The sequence below is a fragment of the Aquarana catesbeiana genome, linkage group LG10 (assembly GCF_042186555.1).
Source record: "Aquarana catesbeiana isolate 2022-GZ linkage group LG10, ASM4218655v1, whole genome shotgun sequence".
NCBI classification, from domain to species: Eukaryota; Metazoa; Chordata; class Amphibia; order Anura; family Ranidae; genus Aquarana; species Aquarana catesbeiana.
This window is the reverse complement of record NC_133333.1, coordinates 42,635,344-42,652,747: the sequence shown is the minus strand read 5'-3', so window position 1 is coordinate 42,652,747 and position 17,404 is coordinate 42,635,344. Positions and strand designations below refer to the sequence as shown.

The 17,404-nt window shown below is 44.9% G+C and overlaps 1 protein-coding gene across 2 annotated transcripts in view; it reads left to right on the top strand.

The window, feature by feature from the left end:
* Positions 1 to 17,404, top strand: part of LOC141110637 (pregnancy-specific beta-1-glycoprotein 5-like) — a 270,576-nt gene that overhangs the window by 207,528 nt on the left and 45,644 nt on the right. For both annotated transcript variants that reach the window (XM_073602100.1, XM_073602102.1), the window contains exon 2: positions 5,754 to 6,089. In XM_073602100.1, the coding sequence (XP_073458201.1) occupies positions 5,754 to 6,089 (336 nt within the window). The remainder of the gene's footprint in view (positions 1 to 5,753; positions 6,090 to 17,404) is intronic.

Genomic DNA, 17,404 nt, shown 5'->3' with positions numbered 1-17,404 from the left:
GCCTTCAGGCTTTCTAAAGGCGTACATTTTTTATTTCACTCTTCACTGCCTATCACAGTTTCAGGGGCCATGGAACGCCCAGATGGCACAACCCCCCCCCCCAAATGACCCCATTTTGGAAAATAGACACCCAAAGCTATTTGCTGAGAGGTATAGTGAATATTTTGCAGACCTCACTTTTTGTCACAAACTTTTGAAAATTGAAAAAAGAAAAAACATTTTTCTTGTCTTTCTTCATTTTCAAAAACAAATGAGAGCTGCAAAATACTCGCCATGCCTCTCAGCAAATAGCTTGGGGTGTCTACTTTCCAAAATGGGGTCATTTTGGGGTGTTTTGTGCTATCTTGGCATTTTATGGCCTTCGAAACTGTGATAGGTAGTGAGGAGTGAAATCAAAAATTTACACCCTTAGAAATCCTGAAGGCGGTGCTTGGTTTTCGTGGCCCAGTACGCGGCTAGGCTCCCAAAAAGTCCTAAACATGTGGTATCCCCGTACTCAGGAGAAGCAGCAGAATGTATTGTGGGGTGTAATTCCACATATGCCCATGGCATGTTTGAGCAATATATCATTTAGTGACAACTTTGTGCAAAAAAAAAAAAAAATTGTCACATTCCCGCAACTTGTGTCAAAATATAAAATATTCCATGGACTCAACATGCCTCTCAGCAAATAGCTTGGGGTGTCTACTTTCCAAAATGGGGTCATTTGGGGGGGTTTTGTGCCATCTGGGCATTTTATGGCCTTCAAAACTGTGATAAGTAGTGAGGAGTGAAATCAAAAATTTACGCCCTTAGAAATCCTGAAGGCGGTGCTTGGTTTTCGGGGCCCCGTACGCGGCTAGGCTCCCAAAAAGTCCCACACATGTGGTATCCCCATACTCAGGAGAAGCAGCTAAATGTATTTTGGGGTGCAATTCCACATATGCCGATGGCCTGTGTGAGCAATATATCATTTAGTGACAACTTTGTGCAAAAAAATTTGTCACTTTCCCGCAACTTGTGTCAAAAAATAAAATATTCTATGGACTCAACATGCCTCTCAGCAAATAGCTTGGGGTGTCTACTTTCCAAAATGGGGTCATTTGGGGGGGGTTTTGTGCCATCTGGGCATTTTATGGCCTTCAAAACTGTGATAGGTGGGGAGGAGTGAAATCAAAAATTTACGCCCTTAGAAATCCTGAAGGCGGTGCTTGGTTTTCGGGGCCCAGTACGCGGCTAGGCTCTCAAAAAGTCCTAAACATGTGGTATCCCCGTACTGAGGAGAAGCAGCAGAATGTATTGTGGGGTGTAATTCCACATATGCCCATGGCATGTTTGAGCAATATATCATTTAGTGACAACTTTGTGCAAAAAAAAAAAAAAAAAATTGTCACATTCCCGCAACTTGTGTCAAAATATAAAATATTCCATGGACTCAACATGCCTCTCAGCAAATAGCTTGGGGTGTCTACTTTCCAAAATGGGGTCATTTGGGGGGGTTTTGTGCCATCTGGGCATTTTATGGCCTTCAAAACTGTGAAAGGTAGTGAGGAGTGAAATCACAACTTTACGCCCTTAGAAATCCTGAAGGCGGTGCTTGGTTTTCGGGGCCCCGTACGCGGCTAGGCTCCCAAAAAGTCCCACACATGTGGTATTCCCGTACTCAGGAGAATCAGCAGAATGTATTTTGGGGTGCAATTCCACATATGCCCATGGCCTGTGTGAGCAATATATCATTTAGTGACAACTTTGTGCAAAAAAAAAAAAATTTGTCACTTTCCCGCAACTTGTGTCAAAAAATAAAATATTCGATGGACTCAACATGCCTCTCAGCAAATAGCTTGGGGTGTCTACTTTCCAAAATGGGGTCATTGGGGGGGGGGGGGGGGGGGTTGTGCCATCTTGGCATTTTATGGCCTTCAAAACTGTGATAGGTAGTGAGGAGTGAAATCAAAAATTTACGCCCTTAGAAATCCTGAAGGCGGTGCTTGGTTTTCGGGGCCCCGTACGCGGCTAGGCTCCCAAAAAGTCCTAAACATGTGGTATCCCCGTACTCAGGAGAAGCAGCAGGATGTATTTTGGCGTGTAATTCCACATATGCCCATGGCATGTTTGAGCAATATATCATTTAGTGACAACAATATCTCCAAATACGGAAAGGTTTCTTCACAGTAAGAGCTGTGAAAATGTGGAATAGACTCCCTCCAGAGGTGGTTCTGGACAGCTCAGTAGATTGCTTTAAGAAAGGCCTGGATACTTTCCTAAATGTACATAATATAACTGGGTACTGACATTTATAGGTAAAGTTGATCCAGGGAAAATCCGATTGCCTCTCTGGGATCAGGAAGGAATTTTTTCCCCTGCGGTAGCAAATTGGAGCAAGCTCTGCTGGGGTTTTTTGCCTTCCTCTGGATCAACTGTGGGTATAGTATTGGGTATATTGGATTGTATGATTTTTTTTTTTATGGTTGAACTGGATGGACTTGTGTCTTTTTTCAACCTGACTAACTATGTAACTATGTAACTTTGTGCAAAAAAAAAAAAAATTTGTCACTTTCCCGCAACTTGTGTCAAAATATAAAATATTCCATGGACTCAACATGCCTCTCAGCAAATAGCTTGGGGTGTCTACTTTCCAAAATGGGGTCATTTGGGGGGGTTTTGTGCCATCTTGGCATTTTATGGCCTTCAAAACTGTGATAGGTAGTGAGGAGTGAAATCAAGAATGTATGCCCTTAGAAATCCTGAAGGCAGTGCTTGGTTTTCGGGGCCCTGTACGCTGCTAGGCTCCCAAAAAGTCCCACACATGTGGTATCCCCATACTCAGGAGAAGCAGCTAAATGTATTTTGGGGTGCAATTCCACATATGCCGATGGCCTGTGTGAGCAATATATCATTTAGTGACAACTTTGTGCAAAAAAATTTGTCACTTTCCCGCAACTTGTGTCAAAAAATAAAATATTCCATGGACTCAACATGCCTCTCAGCAAATAGCTTGGGGTGTCTACTTTCCAAAATGGGGTCATTTGGGGGGGGGGTTTGTGCCATCTGGGCATTTTATGGCCTTCAAAACTGTGATAGGTAGTGAGGAGTGAAATAAAAAATTTACGCCCTTAGAAATCCTGAAGGCAGTGATTGGTTTTCGGGGCCCCGTACGCCGCTAGGCTCCAAAAAAGTCCCACACATGTGGTATCCCCATACTCAGGAGAAGCAGTTGAATGTATTTTGGGGTGCAATTCCACATATGCCCATGGCCTGTGTGAGCAATATATCATTTAGTGACAACTTTTTGTAAATTTTCTTTTTTTTGTCATTATTCAATCACTTGGGACAAAAAAAATAAATATTCAATGGGCTCAACATGCCTCTCAGCAATTTCCTTGGGGTGTCTACTTTCCAAAATGGGGTCATTTTGGGGGGTTTGTACTGCCCTGCCATTTTAGTACCTCAAGAAATGACATAGGCACTCAAACTAAAAGCTGTGTAAATTCCAGAAAATGTACCCTAGTTTGTAGACGCTATAACTTTTGCGCAAACCAATAAATATACGCTTATTGACATTTTTTTTACCAAAGACATGTGGCCGATACATTTTGGCCTAAATGTATGACTAAAATTGAGTTTATTGGATTTTTTTTATAACAAAAAGTAGAAAATATCATTTTTTTTCAAAAGTTTCGGTCTTTTTCCGTTTATAGTGCAAAAAATAAAAAACGCAGAGGTGATCAAATACCATCAAAAGAAAGCTCTATTTGTGGGAAGAAAAGGACGCAAATTTCATTTGGGTACAGCATTGCATGACCGCGCAATTAGCAGTTAAAGGGACGCAGTGCCAAATTGTAAAAAGAGCTCTGGTCAGGAAGGGGGTAAATCATTCCGGGGCTGAAGTGGTTAATAGTTAGTAATAGTTAAGTTATTATTAGTTAATTATTCTTTCAGATTTCCGAATTTAAGAATTGACCGATTTACGAATGTACAAATTTACGGATGTACGAGTTTACGAATGTGCGAATGTACGATTTTACGAATTTACGAATGTGCGACTGTACGAATTTACGAATTTACAAATTTTCGAATTTACGAATATTCAGAAAAATTTTGTTAAATGGGTTTACGTTAATTCGGATATTTACGAATTACCGAATTTGTCGGAATTCATTAAAAAACAAATTCGGAACGAAACGAATTGCACATGTCTAATAGCTGTATTTATACTGAGATTAAATTATACACAGGTGGATTCTGTTTACTAATTAGGTGACTTCTGAAAGCAATTGGTTCCACTAGATTTTAGTTAGGGGTATCAGAGTAAAGGGGGGCTGAATACAAATGTACGCCACACTTTTCACATATTTATTTGTAAAAAAAAAGTTTGAAAACCATTTATCATTTTCCTTCCACTTCACAATTATGTGCCACTTTGTGTTGGTCTATCATATAAAATCCCAATAAAATACATTTACGTTTTTGGTTGTAACATGGCAAAATGTGGAAAATTTCAAGTGTTATCAATACTTTTTCAAGGTACTGTACTAGGAGAACAAACCTGAACAATACAATCAACTAGCATCAAATTAGGCAGGTCTTTGTACTACGTAGTTTATTGGTTGAGATTGTACAATCAGATTATAAAGTGTATGGTTACCTTTTACAGTAAAACCTTGGTTTGAGAGTAACTTGGTTTGAGAGCGTTTTGCAAGACAAGCAAAATTTAAAAAAAAATTTTGACTTGATATACAAGCGATATCTTGATATAAAAGTAGCGTCATGTCACAACTGAGTAATAAAAGAGAAGAGAGGCGCCTCTAAGTGTAGCAATATGGTTACATTTAATGAAGGTACAACATTTAGCAACATATTGCTACACTTATGCCCTGTACACATGATCGGACATTGATCGGACATTCCGACAACAAAATCCATGGATTTTTCTGACGGATGTTGGCTCAAACTTGTCTTGCATACACACGGTCACACAAAGTTGTCAGAAAATCCAATCGCTCTGAACGCGGTGACGTAAAACACGTACGTAGGGACTATAAACGGGGCAGTAGCCAATAGCTTTCGTCTCTTAATTTATTCTGAGCATGCGTGGCACTTTGTGCGTCGGAATCGTCCACACACGGTCGGAATTTACGCAAACGGATTTTGTTATCATAAAATTTTATAGCCTGCTCTCAAACTTTGTGTGTCGGAAATTCCGACGGAAAAAGTCCGAAGGAGCCCACACGCGGTCGGAATTTCTGACAACAAGCTCCGATCGCACATATTCTGTCGGAAAGTACGTCCGTGTGTACAGGGCATTAGCAGCGCCTCTCTTGTCTTTTATACTTTGTAGCTCCTGCTTCTAATCCCCTTGTGGAGGCTGCTATTTGTGGATGGACATTTTATGGTTACACAACCTATCACATTCCTATAATCTTTTTATGGACTATAAACTGAATCACCTGTGATTAAATGGTTGTAGAACGAATCAATTGAGTTTCCATTATTTCTTATGGGGAAATTCGCTTTGATTTACAAGTGTTTTGGATTACAAGCATGTTTCTGGAAGGAATTATGCTCGCAATCCAAGGTTTTACTGTATATTGTCTGATTTTATCTGCATGAAAGCAAAATAGTATGTGCCATTCTGACCTGCAACTAAATGACAGCTGACAAAGGATTGGTTGTTTTATGCAGCTCCAGCACTATTCTATTTTGCATTTTAGCATGGGAACAAAGTGGCTTTATACCAGGATTTTGATATGATCATTTTTCACTTTCTCTTGCAGTTCTCCTCGGTGTGTTGGTGGATGTGTCCGGTGGAATGATGAATATTCAGCTGATCCCTCCGTATCCGGTCATTGGGAGATCTGTCACTATGATTGTTACTGGGATTACTGAAACAATTCAGTCTTTTACTTGGTATAAAGCACCAAAAGTGAACATCTTTACATATTTCCGTGATGACTATATTTTTGGACCTCTGTACAATAGTAGGATGACACCTTACCCCAGTGGATCTCTACAGATCTCCAACCTAAATAGAACTGATGAGGGAAATTACACAGTGATTATACAAACAGATGCAAATCAAAAAAATCTGACTGTATACTTGAAAATCTATGGTGAGTAATACATTAGAACATTTTCATACAGATTTATCCTAAATGTGCTTTTGTTTTCATTTTAATTGTTTTGGGGGCATTGCCTTATTCCAGCATCAGCTCTTCCCTGCTGTTCAGGACCTTCAACTTCTGGCCAATCAGAACTCCCCCAGCCAGTCCACCGCCAGGTGATTTTTTTTTTTTTTTTTTAAATGCCAGTGCATATGTTACTCGGCATTAAGGGGTTAAGTCAGCCATAGACAGATCAACAAAAACAGGGAAAAAGGAAAAGAATGCAGGACTTTAAATGAAGCCTCTCTGTAACTACAAATAAGTATATGAACGACTTCATCATAACCATAAATGGATTTATTAAATCAATCCCCGCTGGACAATCCACATAGCCATGATATAATTGATCAATAATTTAGTCATTTTAAAAGATTTGATAAATGAGTATAATATATAGTGCATCACATAAAGATACATAATGCATGGGGTTTACAAAGAAAACCATAATTAATAATAATAACATATTTAATATTGAATGAGCATAATTAGTACAGAGAACGATGATACATATAATAGATATATAAATCTATTATACATGATTATCATAAATAATACAAACAGGGCATGATATAAAGATAAAAAATATATATACAAATATTGAAAAATGCATGATGGTGAATAAGCTATAGCTTGGCACCCTTGAGTGTGGACTCTACGCGTTTCATGGCGTTTAAAGCCAATCATCAGAAGTAGGATGCTATAAGGTAAATTAATATAAATATGAGTAAATAAATGGTCAAGCATCTAATATAATATAATATGCTCTCTATCTGAAAGACAGGAGGCACAATCTAACAATAGATACTTTACCTATGGAGTTAACTCATAGGTATGACTCTATGGCTCCTAGGGTGGAATGGAGATGGTTCGGAGTAAGTTCTCTCATCTGGGGTTGAGGAGGGAGACCCCCTTCCCACTGGCGTCAGTTCCACAGTCCTCCCAAGAAGATAGGGTGGACTGGGTCAGAGACCATAGGACCCAGCAGCTGGGAATAGAACCAGGTGGCCGCAACTTGAATTCAGGGTTGGAGATATATATCCATGGGATAGACAGATCAAAATTTGGCTGGTTTAGCAGGAATAGGACGAATGTCGACCCATTTATGGACAGGCTAGTTGTACTTAGATTGATCTCTCATTCCAGATGGAATTTTTTGTACGATTACTGCCGCCGGTTATAGCCAGCGGCAGTAATCATTGTATTCTGATGGTGGGGAAACCTCCTGCTGTCAGAATACAATAGCTCAGGGGGAGGGATCCCCCATCAACACTGACTGTGTTGATGGGAAAATCAAGTGGTTTTCTTTCCTTCTAACTATAGTTAGTGTTAGTTTCATATATTTGCAGATCTATGAGGAAGCAACATTGTTGTGTCAAGTATCGGCACACACACACACACACACACACACACCTGCACAGGTCGAACTGGATGGACTTGTGTCTTTATTCAACCTTACCAACTATATAACTATGAAACTATAAGAAGTTCCTCTGTATAGTTTAGTTTTTAATTCCGATCTAACAGAGCTCCAATCCTGGGATGTACACAGCAATAAAAAAATGAAAGCAGGTATGGCTGGAGGCATACCACCCAACTTTTGAAGTTGAGAATGAGGGACTTTCAAGGGAGAGAGTGACCTGCTGCACGCGCAGCTTATATCAAAGTCCCTCCTTACATCAGGGTCCCCATTAGAGTCCCCCCCTTACAGCAGGTGTCCCCATCAGAGTCCCCTCCTCTACAGCAGGTGTCCCCATCAGAGTCCCCTTCTACAGCAGGTGTCCCCATCAGAGTCCCCCCCCACAGCAGGTGTTTTCTGCATCTGGGCCCCCCCATGGCAAGTGTCCCCATCTGAGTCCCCCCCAACAGTAGGTGTCCCCATCTTAGTCCCCTCCACAGTAAGTGTCCCCATCAAAACTCCCCACACAGCAGGTGTCTGCATCAGAGCCCCCCCACAGCAGGTGTCTGCATCAGAGTCCCCCCCACAGTAGGTGTCCCCATCAGAGTCCCTCCCCCCACAGCAGGTGTCCCCATCAGTGCTCCTCCCCCCACAGCAGGTGTCCCCATCAGAGTCCCTCCCCCCACAGCAGGTTTACCTATCAGAGTCTCTTCCCCCACAGCGGGTGTCCTCATCAGAGTCCCTCCCCACAACAGGTGTCCTTATCAGAGTCCCCCCCACAGCAGGTGTCCTTATCAGAGTCCCCCTCCACAGTAGGTGTCCTTATCAGAGTCCCCCCCACAGAAGGTGTCCCCATCAGAGTCCCGCCCACAGCAGGTGTCCCCATCAGAGTGAGCCCCCCCACAGCAAGTGTCCCCATCAGAGTCCCCCCACAGCAGGTGTTCCCATCAGAGAGACCCCCCCCATAGCAAGTGTCCCCATCAGAGTCCCCCCAAAGCAGATGTCCCTATCAGAGTTCCCCCCACAGCAGGTGTCAAACAGAGCTCCCCCCACAGCAGGTGTCCATCAGAGCTCCCCCCACAGCAGGTGTCCCCATCAGAGCTTTCCCTACAGCAAGTGTCCCCATCAGAGTCCCCCCCACAGCAGGTGTCCCCATCAGAGTCACATTACTGACTACTCCCCCACACATACACAAGGTAGATCAGTGATTTTGGTCACGACTCCAGGCCAGGCCTCCATGATGATCATCCTCCAGATTAAATGAGTGCTCTTCCCCAGCCGCTCTTAGGTTTTCCCTGCAGGCCAGAAGCTCCGCCAGCAGCCACCGTACGCTTGTCTGCACCGAGCACCGCCCCTCCCACTCACACATGCACGGGCCACCCATCACCCACACCTGAGGAATCATGGGGGACAGGGCAGGCTGGACCACTGGAGGGCCTGGGCAAGGGAAGGGTGCTGCAGGGTCTGCTTCATCAGAGGTGTAGGTGTAGGGGCTAGAGAAAGCACTTGGGTCACTCTGCTTGGGACAGCAACCAATGGCAGTCACAGCAGCACAGGATGTTGCACAAAGGGAAGAGAGCACCGGCTGCCACCCCACACTGCACCACTGGGCTGGCCTGGCCGGATGACATCATTGACATTTGGCAGTTGATGCAAAATCACAAACGGGCTGATCAGTTTCATTCCTGGACATTGTATTGTCCCAGAAAGAAGGTTCCCGGGATCGGGGACAGATCTGCCAATTGCAGGACTTTCCCGGGCAATCCAGGACGGTTGGGAGGTATGTTAACTAACTCCTCCTGTACAGATACACTTGGTAACATCAGAGACACACCTTTTGGCAAATATTTCCTGCATGCATGTGCAAGTAAACGTCAATGAACAGAAGCATTGGCATTTACGAGAGTACGGCTGTGTTCAGACATTCACTTGTTTGGCAGGCTGTACACGGCACCTGTGGCTCCCTGGATGTGGGAAAACTTCAATATTTTTACACCCAGTATATTTAAGGCCTCTCGCTATTCGTATGCTTGAGACCTTAAAGTAGGACTAAACTTCTGAATGAATGGCCTCCCCCCACCCCTCTTTGATGCTGCAATTTTAAAAACTGTGGTATGTATGCATAGGCACCACCAGTGTCTTGCAGGTACCTAGGACCTGGCAGAGTCTAGTGCCGCATATGTGTGTGTGTATAAATGCTGGTAGCATTAAGTAGATTGCCCCCATACCGGAAGCATTTGTACGCATAAAAACAAATCTGCGATGAATGTGTACATGCGCCATACAGTTGCAGCATAGTAACACACTGCCTTCTAGGATAGCAGTGACATAGCAATCCTAAGAGGCAGCAGGGCCCAGCCTAGGCGGGAAACCCAGAAGTGCTGCATTGCAACACAAAAATAAATTAAACGGTAAAAAAAATAGGAAAAAAAACATAGGTACAATACTGTGAACCCCCCTCCCCCCCTTGCAAAATCATTTATGAACTGTAATTAATCACATTTTTTGGAAAGCTGAGATAAATTTCAGGCCTGATTACTTCCAAAGCTGTTAAATCAAGAAATGACATAAATAGAAGCTGTCTGACAAAGTGAAGCATGCTAAAAGATCTCAAAAAGCAACACAAAAGTAATTGACATATATCAATCTGGAAAGTGTTATAAAGCCATCTCTAAGGCCACAGAGAGAGCCATTATCCACAAATTAAAACTTGGAACAGTGGTGAACCTTCCCAGGAGTGGCCGGCCTATCAAAATTACTCCAAGAGCACGACGACGACTCACCCAGGAGGCCATAAAAGAACCCAGAACAACATTTAAAGACCTGCAGGCCTCACTTGCCTTAGTTAAGGTCAGTGTTAATGATTCAATAATAATAAAGAGACTGGGGAAAAAAATGGCATTCATTGGAGGGTTCCAAGGAGAAAGCTACTGCTGACCAGCAAAGAACACAAAGGCTCGGCTCACATTTGCCAAAAAACATGTTGATTACCCCCAAGACTTTTGGGCACATATTCTGTAGACTGATGAGACAAAAAATGAACTTTTTGGAGGGTGTGCATCCCGTTACATCTGGCGTAAAGCTAACACAGCATTTTATAAAAAGAACATCATACCAACAGTCAAACATGGTGGTAGTGTGATGCTCTGGGGGTGCTTTGCAGCTTTAGGACCTGGATGACTTGCCATAATTGATGAAACCATGAATTCTGCGCTCCACCAGAAAATCCTAAATGAGAATGTCCGGCCATCAGTTCCTGACCTCAAGCTCAAATGCACTTGGGTTATGCAGTAATGATCCCAAACACAAAAGCAAGTGCATCTCTTAAAAGCTCCAAAAAAACAAAATTCAGGTTTGAGTGGCCTAGTCAAAGTCCGGAATTAAATCCACTTGAAATGCTGTGGCATTACCTTAAACATTCATGCTCAAACATCCTCCAATGTGGCTGAATGAAAACAATTCTGCAAAGAAGAATGGACCAACATTCCTACACAGCAATGTGAAAGACTCATTTCCAGTTATCGCAAACGCTTGATTGCAGTTGTTGCCGCCAAGAGTGGCACAACCAGTTATTAGGTTTAGGGGCAATTACTTTTTCACATAGGGCCAGGCAGATTTGGACAGTGCCCATCAATGCTGCTTATCAGTGCTGCCTATTCGTGCCCATCAGTGCTGCATATAAGTTCCTCATTAGTGCCCATCAGTGCCACCTCATCAGTGCCAATCAGTACTGCCTCATCAGTGCAGCCTCATCAGTGCTTATCAGTGAAGGAGAAAACTTACTACAAAATTTTATAACAGAAACAAAAAAAAACTTTCAGTCTTTTTTTTATTTGTAGCACAAAAAATAAAAACCCAAGTGGTGATCAAATACCACCAAAAGAAAGCTCTATTTGTGGGAACCAAATTATAACAATTTCATTTGGGTACAGAGTTGCATGACCGCACAATTGTCATTCAAAATGCGACAGCGCTGAAAGCTGAAAATTGGACTGGGAAGGAAGGGGGTATAAGTGCCCTGTATTGAAGTGGTTAATAATTGAAATCATCATTTAAAAACTGCATTTTGTATTTACTCGGGTTATCTTTGTGTAATATAAATTTTTTTTTGATGATCTAAACAATTTAAAGTGTGACAAATATGCAAAGAAATAAAAAAAATCAAGAAGGGGGCAAATACTTTTTCACAGCATTGTACTTATGTAAAAGGGAGGGGGCAGTAATAAAATAAAAAAGTTTTGCAGTCAGTTATTTCCATTTTAAAGTGTATCTAAAGCCAAAATATTTTTCTTACATTTGAATAGAATGGGAAATGATTAGAACCCCTGTCAGATTTGTTTTATATTTGGGGCTTCACTAGATAAGTTTATCCTCACTTCCTGTTTTGGGGAAAATGCTGTACCAGACAGGAAGTGAGGGAAAATCTGAAACAGAGAAACCATTGTGTACAACAAATTCAGGTAGAAATATATTGGCAGGTAAGTGAGGCCCGGAGCAAAAGAAATGTAATGCAAAGTAGTGAAGGGCCGGCATGACAGGGTGATAAGGGGAGACAATGATGGGGTTAAGGAAATAAAGTTGGAAAAGCAGTGGAAAGATAGGATTGGCTTGGAGAAGCAGGATAGAGAGGGGTTTTGTAGTTTACTTAAGGGGGAGGTGGGTATTTCGGGCAGCATTGGAGGGTCAGTAGAGAGGAAATAAAGCAGGCAGTTTACCCACTGCCGAGGAGTGCTTTCATTAAGGCAGAGGTGGACAGGATTTTAGCCCAGCTGCAGGCGGCTGCTGCCACGAAGGGACCTGAGTGGCTGCATGGTCAGGTGGCATCCCTTATAGAAGACTAGGCACCCGGGTCGACAGCGGGTGGGGATGGAAATCCCACGCGTGTGAAGGTCTCGGCCCCCGGAGAGTTTTTCACCGGGATCCTCCTCCTGAGCTTTGCGTCATGTCAGGAGCCCCGTCCGGGACCCATCAGGCACACCTGCTGAGCAATCATCAGCTGCTGCAGGTAGATCGCCTGGACGGAATCCTCGCCGAAGGCGGAGCTTGCCGAGCGAGGCAGCGGGTCATGCGCACACACCGCCCCGGCCGCTCGACGTCACTGTCAGGAGCCGGTTGACTCCGCCCCCTCTGACGCTCCTGCGAGGTGGGGGTCTCTGCGAGGAAGACGATCAGTCACGACCCCTGGGCAGTTACCAGACAGGGCCGGTGGCTCCATTACCAGGGCAGGGCAGTAAAAGATGCTGAAGCGAGACAATCGCAGGCTGCCACAAGAGGCACCAGACGAGCGGAGCATCAGAGAGGCTGTTTGGGGGGGGGGACCAGTGCTGAGAGGAGGGACCAGCAACGGCACGGATGCTTAGCATCCAGGCCCTTTCCGCCTGGGATGTTAGGTTACATAGTTACATAGTTAGTAAGGTTGAATAAAGACACCGATCCATCGAGTTCAACCTGAGGGAGTGGGTGCATGTCTACAATTATCCCTATTTTTATTTAAGGTACCCATATAGCGCTGTGTCAATTTTTACGCAGCGTGCCACACATATATCGCACACTCACATTTGTCCCTACCCTCAAGGAGCCCACAATCCAAGGTCCCTAACATTCATATACTAGGGCCAGTTTTGGACAGAAGCCAATTAACCTACCAGCATGTCTTTGGAGTGTGGGAGGAAACCGGAGCACCCGGAGGAAACCCACGCAGGCACAGGGAGAACATGCAAACTCCAGGCAGGTAGTGTCGTGGTTGGGATTTGAACCAGCAACCCTTCTTACTGCTAGGCGAGAGTGCTAACCACTACACCACTGTGCTGCCCAGATGTACGGATGGTCAGCAGCTTCTGGGTGAGGTATTCTTGGAAGGTTTTCGCATCCCATGTTCCTTGGCTGCTGTGCTGCCTATGGCGCAGAATTTGCGTTCTGCTTTGCAGCATCCGGGGGTGGTCTCTGACAAATTGGCTAAGAAGGTGGTGCTGGGTCGCATGGATGGGCCTTTCCCGGTCTAGAATTTGCCAGATCTGGTGATCTCACCACTAGGGGTGGTGCCTAAGAAGGAACCACACAAGTTCCGCCTGATCCATCACCTGTCCTTCCCAAAGGGAGGTTCTGTCAACGATTCCATAGATCCGGAAGCGTGTGCGGTGTTGTATACTTCCTTTGACGCAGCAATGAGCTGGGTTCACCGCCATGGAAAAGGGGCTCTAATGGCTAAATCTGACATTGAGTTGGCTTTTTGTTTGCTCCCAGTTCACCCAGACAGTTTCCACTTGCTGGGGTGCTGTTGGCAGGACAATTTCTATGTCAATCGCTGCTTGCCCATGGGCTGTTCCATTTCCTGCACTCTGTTCGAGACATTCAGTTCCTTTGTTGAATGGATGGTTCGGGATGTGTCAGGGGTGAATTCCGTCATTCATTATTTGTATGATTTCCTTTGCGTGGGGCCGCCTTCTTCTAATGTGTGTGCGATACTTCTATCCACGTTGTAGCACATTGCAGGTAGTTCTGGTATTACTTTGGCTAAGGACAAGACGGAGGGTCCAACGACCATGCTCAATTTCCTGGACATAGTTCTAGACTTGGACGCCATGGAGTGTCCCTGATGGGTAAGTTTAACATTGCATGTCGCATTATTCCCATGGGTAGGGTGTTTTGCCGACGGCTGCCACAGCTACAGTGGGGGTTAGGTCATCTACCCATTTTATCCGTCTCACTAGGGAACATCAGGAGGATTTGCGGGTGTGGCACACGTTTCTGGAAAGCTATATTGGGAGATCAGTTTGGATGTTCGGACGGGTGAGCAATTTTGACTTGGAGCTGTTTACAGATGCAGCGGGGTCGAGGGATTATGGGGCATTCTACCAGGGTCACTATAGTGCAGAACCTCGGCCGAGTTCCTAGTCAGATTCAGGATTCCTCGGTAACCTGGTGCTCCTGGAGCTTTTTTCAGTAGTGCTGGAAATCTGGGGTGAATCATTTCGGAATTTGAAACTTCAGTTGAATTGCGACAACATGGGTGTGGTTCAAGTCATTTACCGCATCTCAAAGTCGTCACAACCTGTTATACGGCTGCTGCACCACATGGTGGTACCCTGCCTGCAGATGAATATTTTTTCTGTATGCTGTACACCTCCCGGCGGTCGACAATACTTTGGCTGACTCCTTGTCTCGATTTCAGTGGGACAGGTTCCAAGAGCTGGCACCAGCGGCGGAACAACGGGGGGGGGGTTCCTTGTCCCGGTTGGCTGTGGGAGATTGCCTTGGAGCCATCACTGGATGGATCAGAAGGTCGTGAGTGAGGCCACGTGGGTGGCGTACACCAAGGTATGGCAGGAATGGTTGGAGATGGTGCGGCAAGCTGAAGGGGATCGGGAATATTCGGAGGTAAGGCTGATGGTCCTTTACTTCATTTCCAGGAACCTGGAGCAGGGCGTGTCGGTGTCTGCCATTGAGCGTAAACTGGCTGGCTTGGCCTTTTTCTTTAAATTGCAGGGCTGGGTGGATTTTACAAAATATTTTTGGGTTCGGCAGGCTTTAAAAGGGTATCGTAAGTCGCATAAGCGCAAGGATGCTAGGCGGCCTGTGTCCTTTGCTATTTTACAGGCCATTTTTGTGCAGTTGGGCACCCTATGTACATACATGTATGAGGTCTCCTTGTTTAAAGCAGCCTTTTCTTTGCAATTTTTTGGGGCGTTCAAGATCAGCAAGCTGGTCAGTCTTTCTATGAAGGTTCCAGGGGGAATATTGGTGCAGGATGGGATTTGGAGGAGGGACAGGGTGCAGGTATTGCTACACAGGTCTAAAATAAACCAGGCGGACAAGGGCGCATGGGTGCCACTGTTTCCACTGCCAGGTTCCACTGTGTGTCCGGTGGGGGTTGTACGGGAAGTTTTGGATGTTCGCTGGGCCGTTTCTGTTACATCAGGATGGGTCTCCGTTGTCCAAATTTTAGTTCATCGCCATTTTCCAGAAGAGTCTTCGGGAAGCAAGTTTGGAAGAAAAACAGTATGCCTCACACTCCTTCCATATCGGGGTGGCCATGGAGGCCCCTTGGTGTGGGCTGGACGAGGCGGCTGTGAGGAGGATTGGTAGATGGAACACCAGGATATTCCGTACCTACATTTGTCCGCATTTGTTGGCTGATTAGCCGATGGTAGTGGGGGGTGACTGATAGAGGATAGGTCTCTGTGGTGCTTGCATGTTGGGTGAGTAGTCATGGTGGTCTTGGTGTTATCCTGTGGTTTTGTTTCTGTTCTTTCAGATGGAGTGCAGCTATGCCTCGTCTGGATTATGAACCACCCATATGTGTTTTGGGGGGCCAGGCGAGCTGATGTTGGGCCGGATGGCAGGCAGCTAGGTATTTCAAGGAAGGAGGCATGTATTCGTTTGTTGGGGGTACCAGGGATGATGTGGAACAGGGTTGTGCCGGAGTTGTATGGTTTTGCACGCCTTGACAGGCCACCTGACATTCTAGTACTCCATATTGTATGGAACGATCTGGGGATTCGTTCCTGTAGGGAGCTCATTATGAAAGTCAAGTTAGATTTCCTGCCGCTCCGTACGGCCTTCCCCGATATGCTGGTCTTGTGGTCCGACATGGTGGCTCGGATGACTTGGCACATGGCGAGGTCGGTTGCAAGACTCAACAAGACTTGTATAAAAGTTAATAAAGTGGTGGGCCAATTTTTTTTTTTTCGGAATGAGGGCATGTCATTCGCCATTTCGAATTGGAATCAGATACCAGGCTGTACCTGAGGGGGGTGTCTATTTATCGGCAGTGGGGATAGAATTGTGGTCTCTGGGATTATAGGATGGGATTCAACGTGCATTGAGGGTTTGGAGGGACCCTCAAGGGTACGGTGTCACCCTTGCGGGCGGTGGTGGTAGTTGGTCTTTGATGATGTAAGAAAATACTTTCTCGATGGAAGTGTGGGGGGACTCATCGGTGGTATGTGCCCCTCTGGTGGATTCCACTTAACATGGTTTAGCTGGAATAGGGCAATGGTTGCACTGCAGGTAGTGAGGTTGTCACGGCTGGAGGCCTTATCATGGTAAAGGTCCTGCAGTCTAGCAGTGGAAAATGTTTTGGAATTTGGGGTTGCTGTCAAAGACCAATAGGCCTGAGGACTGTTTAGATTGTTTCAGATGTTGATGTGAAAAGAATGTTAATTTAATAAGTTGTTCGTTAATAAAAGGCTGCTATGGCAATTTGTACTCCATTTCATGTCTGGTCTCGTTAATTTAGGTAATGAGAAGGGGTGGGGTGAGTACTAATGGTAGGGCTGAAAAAAAGTTGGGGACATCTAATCTACACTGGTCAAGTGAGGCCCGGAGCGATAAAAATGTAATGGAAGGTATTGAAGGGCTGCCATGACAGTGTGATAAGGGGAGGCAACAATGGGGTTAAGGGAGTAAAGTGGAAAAGTAGGGGAAAGATAGGATTGGCTTGGAGAAACAGGATAAGGAGGGGTTTTGTAGTTTACTTAAGGGAGAGGCGGGTCTATCGGGCAGCATTGGAGGGTCAGTAGAGAGGAAATAAAGCAGGCAGTTTAAGAGTGTTTGTCTGTTTTCTTTATTTGAAGGTGCGGTATGAGCATGACATCATGGTCGGGTGGCAGTAGTTGGTCTTTGATGGTGTAAGAAAATACTTACGAGATGGAAGTGTGGGGGAATCATCGGTGGCATCATGTGCCCCTCTGGTGGATTCCAGTTAACATGGTTTAGCTGGCATAGGGTAATGGTTGCACTGCAGGAAGTGGGGTTGTTTCGAAGCTGGTGTTCACGGCTGGAGGCCTTATCATGGTAAAGGTCCCGCGGTGTAGCAGTGGAGCATGTTTTGGAATTTGGGGTTGCCATCAAAGACCAACAGGCCCGA